Source organism: Rutilus rutilus (assembly GCF_951802725.1).
Source record: "Rutilus rutilus genome assembly, chromosome: 16".
Classification (NCBI taxonomy): domain Eukaryota; kingdom Metazoa; phylum Chordata; class Actinopteri; order Cypriniformes; family Leuciscidae; genus Rutilus; species Rutilus rutilus.
Window position 1 is genome coordinate 22,684,566 of NC_140224.1, and position 16,864 is coordinate 22,701,429.

Genomic DNA, 16,864 nt, shown 5'->3' on the forward strand with positions numbered 1-16,864 from the left:
AAAAATGATACTCGAGTAAGATCCCTCAGAATTGTACTTAAGTACTGTACTCAAGTAAATGTACTCCGTTACTGTCCGGCTCTGATGCTATTTATTCTCTTCCCCAATTGTGTGTGAACTCAGGGGGTTTACATGGGCTGGCTGACAGCATCAGGAAGTGGCGCGCGGACCCTCGGGCCTGTGTTCGTCTCTCACGTCTACACCCTCCTGGGACCCCGATGGGCCTTCAGTGTCATATGTGGCATAGTACTAGCTGCAGTCGTTCTCCTCAGTGCTATGTACAAACGACTCATCGCCTTCTCTATACGCCATAGAAGGATAGAAGAACAACGGTGTGACTGACAGGTGCCTCCACCCACTACTAAAGGACAGTTCAGTAAAGATGGAAAACAGCCACTTGAATGGGTTTTTTTAGACAAATGTGGAGCTTTCATAATCATAAATCCTTTAAGTAGATCGTCTTCCATGTAAATGTAAATATTTTTACTTTGAATATTTTAACTGTGAATTTAACTACTATTGGAGCAGGATAACATGGATCTTGTTACCATTTAAAACAGTGACATTATCTAAACAGGCCCATGTGAACCGCAGTATTAAAAATGTTTGGTAGCTCCACCGGTTATGAAGCATTGCAGATTATAATGCCTATGTGGTTGTTTAATCTAAATCTTTATGGATTATTATTGTTTTTGTTTTAATAATTCTTTTAAATAACTTGAATTCTTGGCGTTGTAAAACGTTACCAAATGTGACAGCTGATTTATTTAAATTTACTGGAGAGGCTTGAAGTTTCTTTCTAAAACACTAAGCTTAAAACGTACACTAGATGCTGAGCATTACTTAACTTTGGGTGCATCCTGAAGAGTAACACAATCATTGGTCATTTATAACAAGATTACTTTATTTGAAATTCACACCAAATGCTTGTTTTGATGTGTTAAAGCACAATATGGATATTTCTTGAAAATGGGCAATACATTTTTAATTTGAATGTGTTTAAAAACATAAGTATGATATGCTTTTCTAGGATTTGTTTCTTTAAATGCATTAAAATGATATTTAACAAGAAATCAGTTTTTCCTTTTGAAAAGTACAGAAATGACACAATTCCAATAATGCAGTAATTGTATTCAAACGTTTTATCCACCGATCGTCTCTGTTTGAGCCACATAAGTTGGAACAAAGATTCTTTGAACCGTCACTCCAGACCGTGGATAAGGTTTGGTCACAACGTGTTCATTGAGCTGGGAACATTCTAGTGTAAGATGAGATGCATAAATAAAACAGCAAAAAGACAACCGTGGCTGTACATACACAATAACCTTCCTGAATACATGTAGATTCAACACCAGTTCATCGTTTCACACTTTGTGATCTCGCAGTTTGTACTTGTGATGCAATTCTCAGCAGCCACAAAACCATCGTTGCCATTATACACTGCGTGCGAGATCATTTAACAGTTCTTTTCCGTTTGTTCTTAGCTGTGTATTTGCTGGTAATGTGTTTAGACAGGCCTTGAGCTCCACGGCCACCAGGCAAATGCATTCTGTTGGCAGAACGTGATAAAATTATATTAAAAGACTTGAAGAACCAGTTTGTATTAGTGCTGAAATAATCATATTAAAGAGTCTTGTTACTACAGTATCATCAGTGCAGCACTGCGACTGATGATCTGAATATCTGGAGAACATTAATAATGTTTAAGCCATTGTCAGTATTAGTAAAGATACGTTTCTGACGTCACTAATCAAACTAAATCTCAGCTGGTGTGAGTGAGTGGAGGCGGGGCTAATTTGCTAATTCTGTGTATACTAAATGAGGCAAGGGTGTAGTTACATTCAAGCTATTTTAAAGGGCACCTATTATGACTCTTATCACAAGATGTAAAATAAGTCTCTGATGTCCCCAGAGTGTGTATGTGAAGTTTTAGCTCAAAATACCCAACAGATCATTCTTTACAGCATGTTTAAATTGTAATTTTTTGGAGCTCAGAAAAACATGCTGTTTTAGTGTTTATCCCTTTAAATGCAAATGAACGGCTGCTGCCGGCCCCGGGGGCGGAGCCTCAAGAGCTCCTGCTCAGAGCCAGGACAATCTCATCTGATAATATCAGAACAGAAACTCTCAGTAGTGGTGTTCATTTTGAGTCGGACAATAATGCCCACAAAGCCAGAGAATATATGCTGTATGGAGATAGAACAGGTATAGTTTAGTTTAATTATGGTTATAACTTATTTGTCATCTGCTTTTATCCACTATTAATACAAGCCTGCTGTAGCAAACCCTGTCCGAATGATGACCAAAATATACTGATGAGTTCAATGAAGTTTATTGTACCTCACACAAAAGATGAAGCCTTAGTTTTACTCCAGAAAATCACTGTAAGAGCCGAATAAACACAGTATATAAGTGCGCATTAAAGTCTTATCCATAAACTCTCTCTCTCCCTTTCACTATCAACAACATACACAGTGAAGTACACAAAACACTCGTTACAACTAACAGTAAACAAATATATACACACCTTTTCAGTGGGTGCTTAATAAACTGGTAAACCTTATATCCGTAAAATGACTGGATGAGCTGTCATAAAGTGCGCACTCTCACTTTCATTTTTGCCGTGATCAGTAACGTTAGGCCTGTCGCTCCGGAGACTGAAAGCTGGATCACGAACAGTACAGATCCATCCTCAAGTAACAACGAGAGTAAATGAAGACTGCTATGTTCATTCTTACATCCAACAACAAAACACCTCAATTGCTTAGGAGACATTCTTGTCTACAGCTGCTCCAGCGTGGAAACAATGGCGGACTGTGTCCAGCTCACTCAGGGCGGGTCTATGCTCAAACTGCAGTGTTAATCAACAGTCGTGGGAGGGGCCTGTGCAAAGTGACGTCACATTGCGCCAAATCTGAGAACAGCTCGTTCTGAGACAGTGCTTATGATTTATGGGGATTATAAAAAAAGCACTGGGTGGATTTTTATCATTATAGGGTGGTTGTGTACACACACTGCCAACACACATTTATGTTCAAACACCATGTAAAAGTGAATTTTGCATAATAGGTGCCCTTTAAGGCATGAAGAATTTTCTTTTACAGGAAAAAACATTTAAATATGTAATTTTGGTGAACAAAGATGAGTTTTAAGGGATACAATTATTGACTACAGGGGGACTTTAAGAGGCGTTTTTATTGATATTTCAAATTTGTTTTTCTTTTCTAATTTGTTTTCTTTCTTTTTTTAAATATATCTGTATAGTTTTTATTAATTTTTATTTCAGATGTAGTTATTTTAGTACAAGCTACACTTGTCCTTAAAATAAGTTTGTTTTTTAAATATTTTATTTCAAATCACAAAACCGTCATTTAATGGTTTTAGTTAACTATAATAATCTTGGTTTATACTCACCGTTTATTGTGTTTCTTAGGGCAGGCTCTAAGTTTGTGTTTTTGGCTGCCACAATTGAAACAGCCAGTTTGGCTCTGACCACAAGGGTGATCAGGGAGAGCACAGTGACCACATGAAGAACAATGGTGCCATGCTGGAGAGAGAAAGAAAGCAGAAAAACGTGGTAAGAGCAAGAAATAAACATTAGGAGACATCAGTTTAAATTAATTCAAATTTGCTTACAAGGCTTCACACACCGCCCACATTCATCACAGTGCCTCCATTCTCGCCCATCCTGAGAGATAAATAAGGAAATGTCAATAATCGACTCCTGTTCCTTATACTGAATTAGACATCAGCATTTACCTTTGATGGGCATGTGTCACACTTAGGGCAGTGTTTGTTTCCTGCTGACACAAACCTCTCACAAACACTGCAAAATCTGCCAAAGATTGAAAAATATTAATTGTAAAATTTAAACCACCTCAATCAATACAGTTAATCAATATTTTTTTAAATCAAATGAACGATTAAGTGCATGTTTGACCCCCATAATGCATTCAAAATCTGCATACGAGATCAGTTTGGACACTGTGGAACGTAAGCTTATACAACAGTAATAACATAATATTCTTAAATGAAAACAACATTATACCTGATCATTAACTTCTCAAAGTGTTGATTGTAACATTTACCTCGTTTTTATTAATTACAATTTTACATGAACTATGGAAAAACACTTTTTTTCTCAATAATCCTGAGAAACTTTATTTGAATATATCATATGAAACAGACAAGAACATGTAATCTTAGAATTACAATTCAACATCAATATTACACTGGAGTGGTGTTAAATATTTATTGTACTATTTTTCCCCATAAACAAACTTTCAGAAGAAAAATAATTAGTTTCATGCTGCAATGGTTTATCAATAGATGTGCATGCATATTCATGCTTGTCAACAAAATTCAGTCACACAAGTGTGTACGATATGGGTAATGGGTGCATTTTTTTCAAAACTATGCATCTCTTTCGGGACAAAACAAACCCTGAATGCATTATGAAGAAGAGATGTGTTTTATGTGCACCTGTAACCTTCATCCTCTGGTAGAATGATATCTTTAGGGCTCAGATTGGTGAAAAGTCGAACGGGTGACTGCTTACGGCCCTTCTTTCCGTGTTTATACAGAGGGTGATTATCATAATCGACCTGAGATTGAAGAACAACAGTTTACTACACCCTGCATAAGAGTCATTATATGAATTACGTTTGTATAACATGATATTCCTATAATACCTGGTAATCCAGCATAGAGAACGAGGGAAAACACTCAAGGATACGGGGCTCAAAGAAATATGGGAAGATCCAGATCATTGGCATCTCAGCTGCATCGCTCACTAAAGATGGTAAGAAAGATTACAGATTTATGATGTCTCTGAGTCAACTTATCTTGACCATTTAATCACCCTCATTTCAAAGCAAATATGTATGACTTAACTTAAGTGCTCCCATGGATCATAAAATGAGAAATGATGGTGATTATTTTATTGTGCTGGTTGCTTCTTTCACATGCAATTACAAACTTCAAAAAGCATGCAAAAGTACCATAAAAGCAATCATAAAGTGGTCCATACCTTCTGAAGCCATATGATTGCATGTGAGGAAAAAGACAGACCAGCATAATTCTACTTTTATCTTCCACTAAAAGCGATAGTTCACCCAAAAATGAATATTGGTAACCAGACAGTTGACGGCACCCATTGACTTCCATTATAGGAAAATAAATACTATGGAAGTCAATGGGTGCCTTCAACAGTCTGGTTCCCAACATTCTTTAAAATATCTTCTTTTATGTTCAACAGAAGAAAGAAACGCATACAGGTTTGGAATTTTTTTTCTTTTGTAAAAGTTAGTAAAGCATACATACAGTAATGCATTATGTTTGAAAGTAAAACATGCACACAAAAAAAAAAGGTTTAGTTGCTTATACCTTTATTATGCTTTTTCCAGGTCATCGACATCTGAGAGAAACTGTTGGCTAGTGGCTTCACTAGGCCTCCAAAAGGGGGGTCTGTTACCATGACTACCTTGGCTCCTCCCTCCTCACGCAGAAAGCCTTGAAAAAACGTGACCGCTTCCTGCAGAGAAGCATATCATGATTTTTCAGAATGTACAAGAGGGACCACATTTGACGTCAAAGGAGGTTTGGTTTTTACCTCATCATCAAAGAAGTGATGGTTGAACATATTATAGTGGCAGAACTCATCCTGACCAAAAAACTGGCAGTACCTAAGAGGTCCACAAAAAAAAAGAAGAGATTGATAACTGCAAAATGCCTGCAATGCGCTAAATAAATACAAGTGTCAACATGCATTTAAAAACAGCTAAATAAAACCCCCAGTCTGCAGTTATTTCCTAACCCTGCAGGTCAACAAGTCTGGAACTGAGAAGACATAATTCTGTCGGTTATAAAACAAAGTGAAAGTGTGTGCGCAAACACATATGCATACGCAGCAGGCTTTGACATGTTAAAAGGGGCTGCACACCTTTTTTAACACATTCCACAGATGAACACAGAAGTGCTTGCAGGAGAACAACCACCAAACACATTCACTAATTCTCTTATCGATTTCTTAGGTAAGATGTTTTATTGCATTTTTTTATTGTGTATTATTATTTCAGTGACATGCAGCACTAAGAGCACAACTAATTTACATCTTCATAAAGATAAAACTTTTTATAGCACTGTAAGAACGTTTAACTTGATAGTGGGCCAATGTTAATACATATAGCATTTGTGCAGGCTGCTGAAAAGTTAAGTATGCTTAGTATTTCTTTGCTTTAAGGTATGCAAATATAAATGCACTTTTGACATCCGGTTATTTTCTAGTAAAGGCTAGTTGCGATTTTATTGTGCATTAACAAGAAAAAAAAAAAGAAGGAAGTAGCTGCATGTCTTCTGAGAAAATAAGCTAATATAGAACTTTTGGTATTTGCGTTTCATGCATTAGATACTCCAAACATGCATACTGACAAAATTGTGATAATTAAAAACTACTAATGTGAATGTGATGTTTATGTTTCCTAAATGAGCTGCATATCAACTCCTATTATGCTCAGATAACTTAAAGAGATGGCAGAGGAAGAGTTCAGGCCTCTATCAGAGGAAACCAGTTCCTTCTGTCTGGCTACCGAGGCTCGTTCAGGGCCACAAGTCATCCAGCCCTTCCCACGCTCTCCAAAACTGATCAGGAGAACTGGAGCCATCTCCCCAAAACCCTCAGAGGTAATGATAGATTTCCTAAACTGCCATACTAAATTAATAAGCTGATTATGGAGTCAGGCAACCTACTGTACTAGAGAAGGACAACATAAGAATGTAGTTCTGCTAGAAATAAAGGAGCTTAGTTTAAGGGTGAACAGTCTTGATCAGTATACAACTTAAAATATATTTTGAATATATTTTAAAATGCAATTTATTCCTATGATGGAATTTAGTCACTTGATCTTTCATAAATAATTCTAATATGCTGATTTGGTGCTCAAGAAACATTTCTAATTGTTATCAGTGTTGATAAAATGTCCACTGCTTAATATTTTTGTGGAAACAGTGATGCATATCTTTTCAGCATTCGTTAAAAGAACAGCATTTCTTGGAGATAGAAATCTTTTGCAACATTATAAATGTTTTTACTGTCATGATTTAATGCTTACTTGCGGAATAAACATTAATTGCTTTTGAACAATAGTGTAAGTTTACAGTAATAAAAAAATAATTTAAAAAAACAAACAAAATATGTGGTCATACTTTGATTAGGGTCCATTTCTCACTATTAACTACAACTTTTACCTCAATAAACTTATTAATAGTTAATAAGGTAGGTATCGTGTAGTATTAGGGATGTAGAATATGATCATGCAGAATAAGGCAATATTATGTGCTTCGTAAGTACTGTCGTGGATATTTTTCCCTAAACCTAACTATCTGGGGCGTCTCCACTCGACACCAATTCTTAATATCTGTGGCGTCTCCAATCGACACCAATACCTTTAACTGGGGCGTCTCCAATCGACACCAATTCTTAATATCTGTGGCGTCTCCAATCGACACCAATACCTTTATACTCTAGCTCTTGCGTCTTCAGTCGACAACTGGCCGAGTTTCTAACTAACTTGCTTCCCTAAACTAGCTTCCTGCGCAGGAATAAATCGACAAACAGATCTGCAATTGTCCTTTAAATGCTTTAATCACGGCCGGGAGATCTTCCCGAGCAGTTCTCAGGGAATCTCTCCCAAGAAGCAAGGCCGGAGGATCTCAGACAAATTCCATTGAGAATCCCACCGAAAAACACATATACCACAGTTTTTATAGTATAGAGGTATGGCATAAATGTCAGGCTGCATTACATAATTTCCCCACTATTTGATTGGTTCTTCATATGCAAACCCCTCTGTTACTAGGTAAAGCAAACTCTGATCTTGTGATTACTTATCACAAGGTTTTAATGATGACTTCATTTGTTCTAACAGACTGTCTAGTTTAACTTCCCAAAACTATGTTATTTTTACCCATTGACACATACTCAAAGTCACAAGTTTTTCCCCAAAGAGTTTTGACACATTAAAAGCATATGAATGTTGTTCCTGCAAGAAAAACAAATGTTAGTTGATTAATTAACGTTGATTAATTAAAATTCATTCACAGTACTAATAAACAGCCAATATCCTAGAAATATGCATGCAAATAAGCAACTCGTTAATAGTCGGAATTGGATCCTAAACTAAAGTGTTACCAAAAATGTGTAAACAGCTACCAGTCTTGTTGGAGGACTTAAAGAAGGAGAAGAAAAGAACAGAGTCTCATCTGGAATCTATTAAAAAGAGGCAAGCCAACCTTAATGTAAGTGAAATTCTATTTTTAGAATTTGATTTGATCTTGAAAAATAGATGAGGAAGGAAATGGTTTGGTGACACCAGCCACATAAAGTTGTTTCAGATTCTGAAGATAATATTTGTATCTCTCCAAAGAATTATTTAAAATGATATCAGAAAAGTAGATAGGGCTGAATGTCTACCTGAACGTGATAAAGCCTCTGTGACTATAAATGTTAAATAACTGATGAATCCTACATCTCTACTGAAGACGAGTTCAGAGGCGATGAAGCAGCAGGTACAGGAGTGTTATGAAGAGCTACATATGGCTCTGCAGGAGGATGAACAGGCAGTTCTGGACACGATAGAGCAAGACCGCCGGGAGACCAGCAGTAAACTAAACCGAATTATTCAAGACTGGAATCAACACCTTGGTCTCCTGCAGAAACACATCAGCGCAATGCAGTCAGCTCAACAGAGCTCTGCAGAGTCCATGAAGCAGGTAACAGTCAAAGACGAAACACGCATTTCATGTTGTTGTAATAATCTCGTTGAAAAAAAGCAGGGATCACTTATATTGTCTTCTGCATGTTCTCTGCTTTCAGGCGTTTCCTGAGGATTTTACGTAAGGCCATCTTTTTCCATTATATGAATGGCAGATTTTGTGACAGGTCCTTAATAGAAATATATATTGACAACCTAATTGTACGTCAAAACAATATGCCTTCCATGTTCTTTTCAATAGCAAACATGCTGTACATTACAATATACGTAATGCAACATTACTATGAATGCAATTAACTATATAATTCAAACGCATCTTCCGGCTATATTGACTAGCTGTCGTAAGAAAATGGACCCAGCTGAAGAGGAGATCAAAATGAATGAGGAGAGGATCCAGAAGCTCAAGAAAGTGCTTAGGAACATCTCAAAAGATCTGAAAGCCCAGCTACAACGAAAGAGCCTGCTGCTTGGTACAAAACACTCTGTCCATTAAACCCATCATTTTGTTAAAAAAAAAGTTAATGCAAAATACATTTTGGATATATACTGTATATATTTAAACTATATAAATAAAAGTTTATGCAGAAATACATATGAAGAGTTCAGATCCAAAAGCCTCTAAGTGCCATCTGAAAATTTCTTCTAGAATGGTCATTTTTATCAAGCTCGTATATTTAAGTTCAGTAATTTCACTTAAATGGCAATGAAAATTACCTATTAATTGTCATTTAAGTGAAATTACTGAACTTAAACATACAAGCTTGATAAAAATGACCATTCTAGAAGAAATTTTCAGATGGCACTTAGAGGCTTTTGGATCTGAACTCTTCATATAAACATTTAATATTTTTATTAGTGCTGGGCAAAGATTAATCGCATCCAAAATAAAAGTTTGTGTTTGCATAATATATGTGTGTGTACTGTGTATAATTATTTTGTATATATAAATACACACATATGCATGTATATATTTAAGAATTTGTATTTATTTATATATAAATGATTTATATTTATATATAATATAAATTATGTATAAATATATATACATGCAAATATTTCTTAAATAAATACATGCATATGTGTGTATTTATATATACAAAATAATTATACACAGTACACACACATATATTATGCAAACACAAACTTTTATTTTGGATGCGATTAATCGCGATTAATCTTTGCCCAGCACTAATTTTTATATATATACTACCATTCAAAAGTTGAGGTTGGTTTGAAGTTTATACTTTTATTAAGAATGGATGCATTAACTTAAACAAAAGTGACATTATTTTTTTTAATAATGTTATGCAATCTATTCTTAAACTATTCATCAAAGAATCCTGAAAAATAAATGTCATGACTTCCACAAAAATATTACGCAGCACAATTAAGTTTTGCCATCACAATAATACATTTTAAAATATATTAAAATAGAAAAGTTATTTTAGATTGTTATAATATTCTATTTAAATAATAAATATTTAAATTTAATATGTTTATATGTTTGCTTAAACTTTTTAAGATTTAGACTTTTTATAAATACTATGTAATATATTATACAGTATTATTGTAAAGATTAGCTAATATGTAACCAGAAATGCTCAGAATACATAATTGAACCATGGTGTGGGTAAATCAGCTGTTTATGAATATTCTTGCATTTCATCTCGACAGACTCCTCAAATGTGGCGATTGACAAACTGACCTGTCACAAACAGATCAAGGTGACCTTAGAAGGACGAGGCCTGTCCCTTTCCACAGAGGAAGGCTGCGTTCCCAATGACCCTCTAAGGTTTGATCAGTTATTCTGTGCCATGGGCTCTGTAGGTTTTAAATCTGGGCAGCACTACTGGGAGGTGGACGTGCACTGCTGCCCATCATGGGCTATGGGAGTGGCTTACGGGAGCCTGCAGAGGAGAGGACGAGACAAAGCAGCCAAACTTGGACGGAACAGGTGCTCGTGGAGTCTTGAGTTTCAGGATGGGCATCTCATGGCCTGGCACAACGATCGACACGTGGCGCTACCCGTCACAGCAGCACGGGCAGCACCGAACAGGGTGGGGGTGTTCGTAAAATATCACAAGGGTCGTGTGGTGTTCTATGATGCTGAGACTATGAGAACGCTGCAGGAGTTTTCAGCAGTGCAAACAGCTGTGTTTGACAGAGTATATCATCAGTTTACTGAGCCTCTCTACCCAGCTTTCCGCTTCTTCTCACCCAGAGACAAACACACAGGCCATCATCATCATATGGAGATATGCGACCTCAGTCTTTAATATTGTTTGAATACACTAACGTTTGGGGTCGGTTGTTTTTGTAATGTTTTTGAAAGTGATCTCTTATACTCAAGCTCTTAAGGCTACATTTATTTGATCAATAAATACTGCAAAAATTGTAATACTGTGTAACTTTGTTACAATTTAAAATAACTGTTTTCTATTTCAATATATTCTAAAATCAAATGTAATTATTTTCTGTGATGGCAAACCTGAATTTTCAGCAGCCATTACTCCAGTCTTCAGAAATCATTATATTATGCTGATTTGATGCTCAAGAAACATTTATTATAATCAATGTTGTAAAAAAATGTGATGCTTAATATTTTTGTGTAAAAGTTTATGCATTATTTCCAGAATTCTCAGATGAATAGAAAGTTAAAAAGAACAGCAACTTTTGTACCATACACGTCTACTGACACTTTTGATCAATTTTATGTCTGTGCTGTCTAAAAATGTTCATTTCTTAAAAATAAATAAATAAAATCTAAAAGACCCTGAAATTTTGAATGGTAGTGTATGTTATACTTCTTAGATACAGAACCACCTTTCTGAGCTTCAATTATTAATAGTGCAAGCATATGATATGGCATGAACCAAAAAAGCAAGGTCATCTTAATAGAACAGTCTACTACTTTAAACCTTATGCTAAACATGGTAAAAAATATAATAAAAACAGAGTAAAGTTAAATATTTAACCTTGTATTTGCAGAGAATTATGTTGTATTATGTTTACCTGTAATCAATATCCAGCAATAAACTCTTGACGGTAGGACTCTTGCCCTCCATATTCCGAAACTTTATCACCTCGTGTAATCTGTGAATTCATAAGAGAATTATTAATTCACTTCATATGCTTTCGACTGTACACTGCATTTGAAATTTTTGTTTTACTGATGGGAAAACATCTGGACACTATATAGTGCAAATATCCCACTTTATATTAAGTGTCTTTAACTACTATGTGCTAACATTTAAATCAAACATTTGATACACTGCAATTATTGTGTACTTGCACATTTTTACATTGTACTTATATTTAGAAAATACCTGCATGTAATTACATCTGGTAAATCATATCTGTAGTAACATCTATAACTACACTGTTGACCCTTTTCTTACACCTTAACCATACCACCAAACCTGTCCCTAACCTTACCCGTATCCCACCAATAAATACATTTTACTTAACTTTTTTAATGTAAGTACATAGTAGTTAAAGACACGTAATATGAAGTGTGACCAGTGCAAATAGTGACACATGCTTAAGTGTTAGCAGAAGTGTCACGGTATTTCTACAAATGGCCCTTGTCTAAGCTATTGTGGGTGACGTTAGTGCAAATAGCCTTTCCCAACAAGTTTGGCTATTTGCATTACCCAAGACTAGTTTTCCACAGGACCTACCGTGGCGTCCCTACGCAGAGAATTTTCTGGAAGCCTAACCCCAAGAGCAGATCCAGGAGGAAATGACAGCTCCGGTCTGCAAATAGATATTGTGCGTTACTCTTCTTGTTGTCCAGAGGACACAGAAGTAGACTGGGCCTTTTCAACCGCTGCACTGTGACGTCCTCAGAAAGTGATTTGTGTTTCGCGTGAGTCGCCCATTCCCCAGGGAAGATCAACATCTGACAGTCCACACAGAACCTTCTCTGCTCCAGTGGCAGAGAAACAAACTCTCTAAATCTGTGAAAGAAACAAACACGTGCGAAAGATTTTTGCAGGTCATCGTATCTAAGGTACTTTTGAAATGTTACTGTCAGTTCAGTAAAGATGGATATAGGCAGGTCTTTGTTGCAGCATACCAGTGTTTAATCTTTAGAGTAATTTCCTTTACCATAAACATTCATGCCAATATCTCAATTGATGAGTGTAACATGGCGTAAATGTTAAAACATGAGTTATTTACCTAGTGAAGTATTCCTGATGAGTGAAAAGAGGCATTTTGGAGCGGTTCTGCTCCTCTCTGGCAAGCATTCTTGCCTCTGATATCTGAAGCATGAATGAAATTCATCAAGTGAATGAAATGCAAATATTCACATCTGTAGTTTTTATATATTCTTTTAATAAAGTTTTAATTTTAGTTTGTAAATGCAGATGTGTTTACCCTTTTAAAGTCTACTGTATTTTATTTGATACATGGATTTCTAAGGCCTCTAAATTATCAGCATGATCAAAACCTTACTAAAAATAACTGTTGTACAATCTACATGGCATGCCTTCTGTCGCCTGATTTATATTTTATACTTTTGAGCCAGTAAAAGGCCTTTTAGTATAATTATAAAAAAATGTTCAGAGGTCCACCTTCAGTGTCTTTCTGCTGTGGAATATTTAATGACTTTGATAAAGGAAACGTAAGAATAACTTGTATAATAAACTAACCTTCTCGTCTGCCCACTGAAAAAAGTTGCAGTCTTTTCTATCTCGGCAAGCAGAACACGCGTAAAATCTCCTTCCTTTTTCCTCTCCATGGCCAGTTTTCTCGAACAACAGCGCTGGTCCTGAGGAAATCACGTGTCAGTTATTATAAATTAATAATATTTTAGAATTAGAAAACTGACACGGCAGCAATATTATTACGCTTTTTCTCGTACCATGTTGACACCGTGGTATTGTTATGTCGCTTTCGTTTTGAATAATCACTTCTATTCCGCCGCTATCCAAGACATCATCCAGTATTTTACCCATGGTTGCCAGAAACTTTCCGTATGAGAATCAAAACAACACTCACATGCGTGAAAGCAGGCTGCCATAGTAGACAACCCAATCTGTCGCACACATATGACGTATCGTCAACTAACTAATGCTGCGTTCCAGACAGCTCGGAATGTGGATTTTTACCACCTCGTTTTTGGAAAAAACGTCGGACATTCGACCTGTGACCTCAGGGTACGTTTTTACATTTCGTCAGCTGATTTCTAAGCGATTTTATGTTGTTTTTATTCTGTTTTTGCCATATTTGACACAAAAACACGACATGCTCTCGTTGTGTCGTGGCGACATCATGTGGCCAACATGTGAACGTCACGTCTAATTGCCTTTAACATTTAATTTGGGATAGTCCATAAAAACGGATTGAATAATATTTTTATCGAGTTTATTTTGTAAAACGTCGTGGCACGAGATTAATGAGAATGAAAAAAACATTTCACTTATATAAATGACTAATTACTGGTCAACCCCTATGGGTCAACCTGAATCATTTTAAATCTAAATTTATTTTATTGTTTTATCCACTTTGTTGTGAATTGTCTGTAAGAGTCATAATTAAGAGATTTAAAAAAATGTCGAAATGATGACTTTCTGTAATAATTATTATGACCCATTTGATCTAGAATATTTACTTTAAGAAACATCTGAGATTATAATTTAATATTAGAATGTTTTAACAACACATTTGCATGTTCGCATCTATTTTATGTTGGTTAATGGCCTATAGAAAAATAAGTATTTGATTGTTTGTTTGTTTGTTTGTTTGTTTGTAGAAAATCGCGAGCAGCAGTTCGGGAAAATCTGATCTAGGCGCATCCAGTCCAGTAGGTGGCGGAAGAGTACCGTATAAATTTGTTTGCCAATCATTATTAAAACAGAAGAAGGTAATTGCATGGTGAGCACCTGCTCCCAGGTTTGTATTGTTCATAAAAAGATCTGAAAATCTGTTCTTGTATTATTATAATTAGCATGGCTCCACGAAGAACTAGAAAAGTCAGTCAGGATTCTGAAGGTCAGCCTGATTATGACCAGAAGATTAGACTCACCAAGAGAAAGGAGCTGTTCATACAACAGTTTGAGAAGGAAGGTCAGTCATATATTAAAGCCAATACATAATATTTCCTGCATATGTAATAATGAACCAGTTATTTTGCTTGCACCAAAACAGCTCAGGAGCGGATTAATGAAATGGAGGCCAATCTGAACAAATTACTGGCAACTGTGGACCGAGTTTTCAAAATAGAGCTGATGAAAATGCCGCACTCGCTGCACACCACGCTGATAAAAGACCTAATGAATGGTAGGACAGTTACACAGCATGTTTGTCCTGTCTGGACACTATTATTAATGTTGTTTGTCTTTATAATCTGTTTTTATTTTATTTTATTTTTTAAAGATGATGACACATCTGTGGGCGAGGTCACAATGGCACTAAAGGTAAAATGATTTTGCTCCCCTTTGCTGTTTGCATAAAATTGGTCTTTGTATCCTTTCTTTTTTCTTCTTTTTTTAGAGTGTGTCCCCAGAAATTCGAAAGCCGCTATCTCGAAAGCCAAGCAAAAAAGGTTCAAGGCAACTTCTAGTCACGTTTTTAAATTCAGCTTTTATTGATTTTAGGTTAACATGCATTCCTTTTAGGTTTAAATGCCTCAGCAGGGCAACAAAGGTCATCGGCCCAAATCAAGACCACTCTAGGGGATGGTATAAAGGTACTGACCTTCCATTTGTTTTGTCCTCTTTGTGGGTGCCTAATTGGAAATTTATTTATGAGCTTTCTCATAACAGAAACCTGCGAAGAAGACCCTGCACAACAGTAACAGCACTGGAAGTCTGAGGTAAAGCTTTAATTTCATTGAAACCCTCTGGTGGTTAAATAATTGCTTTTGTCCACAATGAAATATTCCTAATGGTCAAATATAGTGGAAAGCTCACATTTGGATTTCTCTTTACACTCACTGACAGGTCTCTCTCAACTATCAGTGCAAAAAGAACCCAAGGACGTGTTGTCAAACTCGGTGACCAAGCATTTGGTTTAGGTAAATTTAGGTAAAGTTTCCTTTCTTGCATGGTTGTACTAGTGTATTTCTTTTCAGATGAGCATTTTCACTAAAAATGCTGCTTTTCTTTTGACGAACAGACAAGCAAGTCGCTCTGTTGGTGATGAAATGATGGCTACAGCCACTATAGTAACTTCCCATGGAGAAGTGAGTGTATGCACGAGCCGTTGCAAAGTTTTTGCTCATTATAGCATTCAACAATGGTCCTTTTCTGCATTTTCAAGACGCTGCTACTTTCTGAGGACAATAAAGATGACATCAGTGTTGAGTTGCTCGATGATGCGGCTGTAGATCAGATGCGAAAGATCAAGGTAAACATTTAAAAACTGCCTAATTTTAAGTGGTTGCTTAAAGAAACACTGGAAATTTAGCATAACCAGAAGTTTGACCTTTTTATTGCAGGACCTAATGGACTATCTTTGTAAAAAAGTGGGGCTCAATAACACATGCTGATGCGTTTTAATCCGATCAGTTGGAGCCAGTGTTTTAATAATGTTTAAATGTAAATCAATAAATAAACTATTGTAAAGAGATGCAATAAAGTGATTTGCTTATGATTTTGTCTGGTATGCAGTGTGATTTGTATGCAAATATGTAAAGACTGATAGAGGATGCCATAAATGTTTAACACTAGATGGTGTTAGTTTGTCCTGTTGTGCAGTTTCTCAGTACTGGGGTGATTTTTATAGTAAACTTAAATTAATTAAATAAAGGTTAACTGAAATATATATAAATTAATTGCCATCACTTATTTTCATTTAACTTTATGTACTAAAATAACAAACTGAAATTACAATTTATATAGAATTAAAATTAGAAACTAATTCAAATGAACCTTTTAATAGTATCTCAAATATATAACGCTGCTCAGTATACAGCCATTTAAATGTAATTATGCATGTACAGTAATTATTTTATGCATTTAATTATAACTTGATCAATTTACTTATTTTTCATATATAAATATCTGGAGCTTATTAACGTAGCTTTGAAAGCATCGCATCACTGTTATATGTGCGCAGCTCACCCCACACTGTTTGCGTTATGACAA

The 16,864-nt window shown here is 35.8% G+C and overlaps 4 protein-coding genes across 8 annotated transcripts in view; 3 read left to right on the forward strand and 1 right to left on the reverse strand.

Annotated features, from left to right (window-relative positions):
* Positions 1 to 1,064, forward strand: part of mfsd8 (major facilitator superfamily domain containing 8) — a 36,962-nt gene extending 35,898 nt beyond the window's left edge. For all 3 annotated transcript variants that reach the window (XM_084434703.1, XM_084434702.1, XM_084434704.1), the window contains one exon: positions 124 to 1,064. In XM_084434703.1, the coding sequence (XP_084290829.1) occupies positions 124 to 342 (219 nt within the window). In that variant the 3' untranslated portion in view covers positions 343 to 1,064. The remainder of the gene's footprint in view (positions 1 to 123) is intronic.
* Positions 884 to 13,799, reverse strand: zcchc4 (zinc finger, CCHC domain containing 4). Its single transcript, XM_084434706.1, has 13 exons — positions 13,639 to 13,799; positions 13,427 to 13,545; positions 12,954 to 13,036; positions 12,452 to 12,730; positions 11,784 to 11,864; positions 5,612 to 5,684; positions 5,386 to 5,533; positions 4,692 to 4,792; positions 4,483 to 4,604; positions 3,760 to 3,835; positions 3,637 to 3,688; positions 3,415 to 3,547; positions 884 to 1,549 (listed from the first exon to the last, which is right to left on the reverse strand). The coding sequence occupies exons 1-13, from the start codon at positions 13,730 to 13,732 to the stop codon at positions 1,453 to 1,455; spliced, it is 1,458 nt and encodes a 485-aa protein (XP_084290832.1). The 5' UTR covers positions 13,733 to 13,799; the 3' UTR covers positions 884 to 1,452.
* On the forward strand, positions 5,896 to 11,550 carry LOC311306357 (E3 ubiquitin-protein ligase TRIM7). Its single transcript, XM_084434707.1, has 7 exons — positions 5,896 to 6,032; positions 6,516 to 6,681; positions 8,206 to 8,295; positions 8,539 to 8,769; positions 8,873 to 8,892; positions 9,108 to 9,241; positions 10,446 to 11,550. Exons 2-7 carry the CDS (start codon positions 6,529 to 6,531, stop codon positions 11,045 to 11,047), a joined length of 1,230 nt encoding a protein of 409 aa, XP_084290833.1. The 5' UTR covers positions 5,896 to 6,032; positions 6,516 to 6,528; the 3' UTR covers positions 11,048 to 11,550.
* On the forward strand, positions 13,785 to 16,370 carry cdca9 (cell division cycle associated 9). Of its 3 annotated transcripts, none has more exons than XM_084434710.1 (12): positions 13,785 to 13,933; positions 14,530 to 14,580; positions 14,725 to 14,843; positions 14,925 to 15,056; positions 15,153 to 15,193; positions 15,270 to 15,321; positions 15,395 to 15,465; positions 15,542 to 15,591; positions 15,719 to 15,802; positions 15,894 to 15,960; positions 16,038 to 16,124; positions 16,216 to 16,370. In XM_084434710.1, exons 3-12 carry the CDS (start codon positions 14,726 to 14,728, stop codon positions 16,264 to 16,266), a joined length of 753 nt encoding a protein of 250 aa, XP_084290836.1. In that variant the 5' UTR covers positions 13,785 to 13,933; positions 14,530 to 14,580; position 14,725; the 3' UTR covers positions 16,267 to 16,370. The 3 variants fall into 3 exon arrangements, with proteins under 3 accessions (XP_084290836.1, XP_084290834.1, XP_084290835.1); XM_084434708.1 differs by having other exon boundaries at positions 13,820 to 13,933; positions 14,530 to 14,640; XM_084434709.1 differs by lacking the exons at positions 13,785 to 13,933; positions 14,530 to 14,580 and adding an exon at positions 14,639 to 14,651.
* The last annotated feature ends 494 nt before the right edge of the window (positions 16,371 to 16,864 follow it).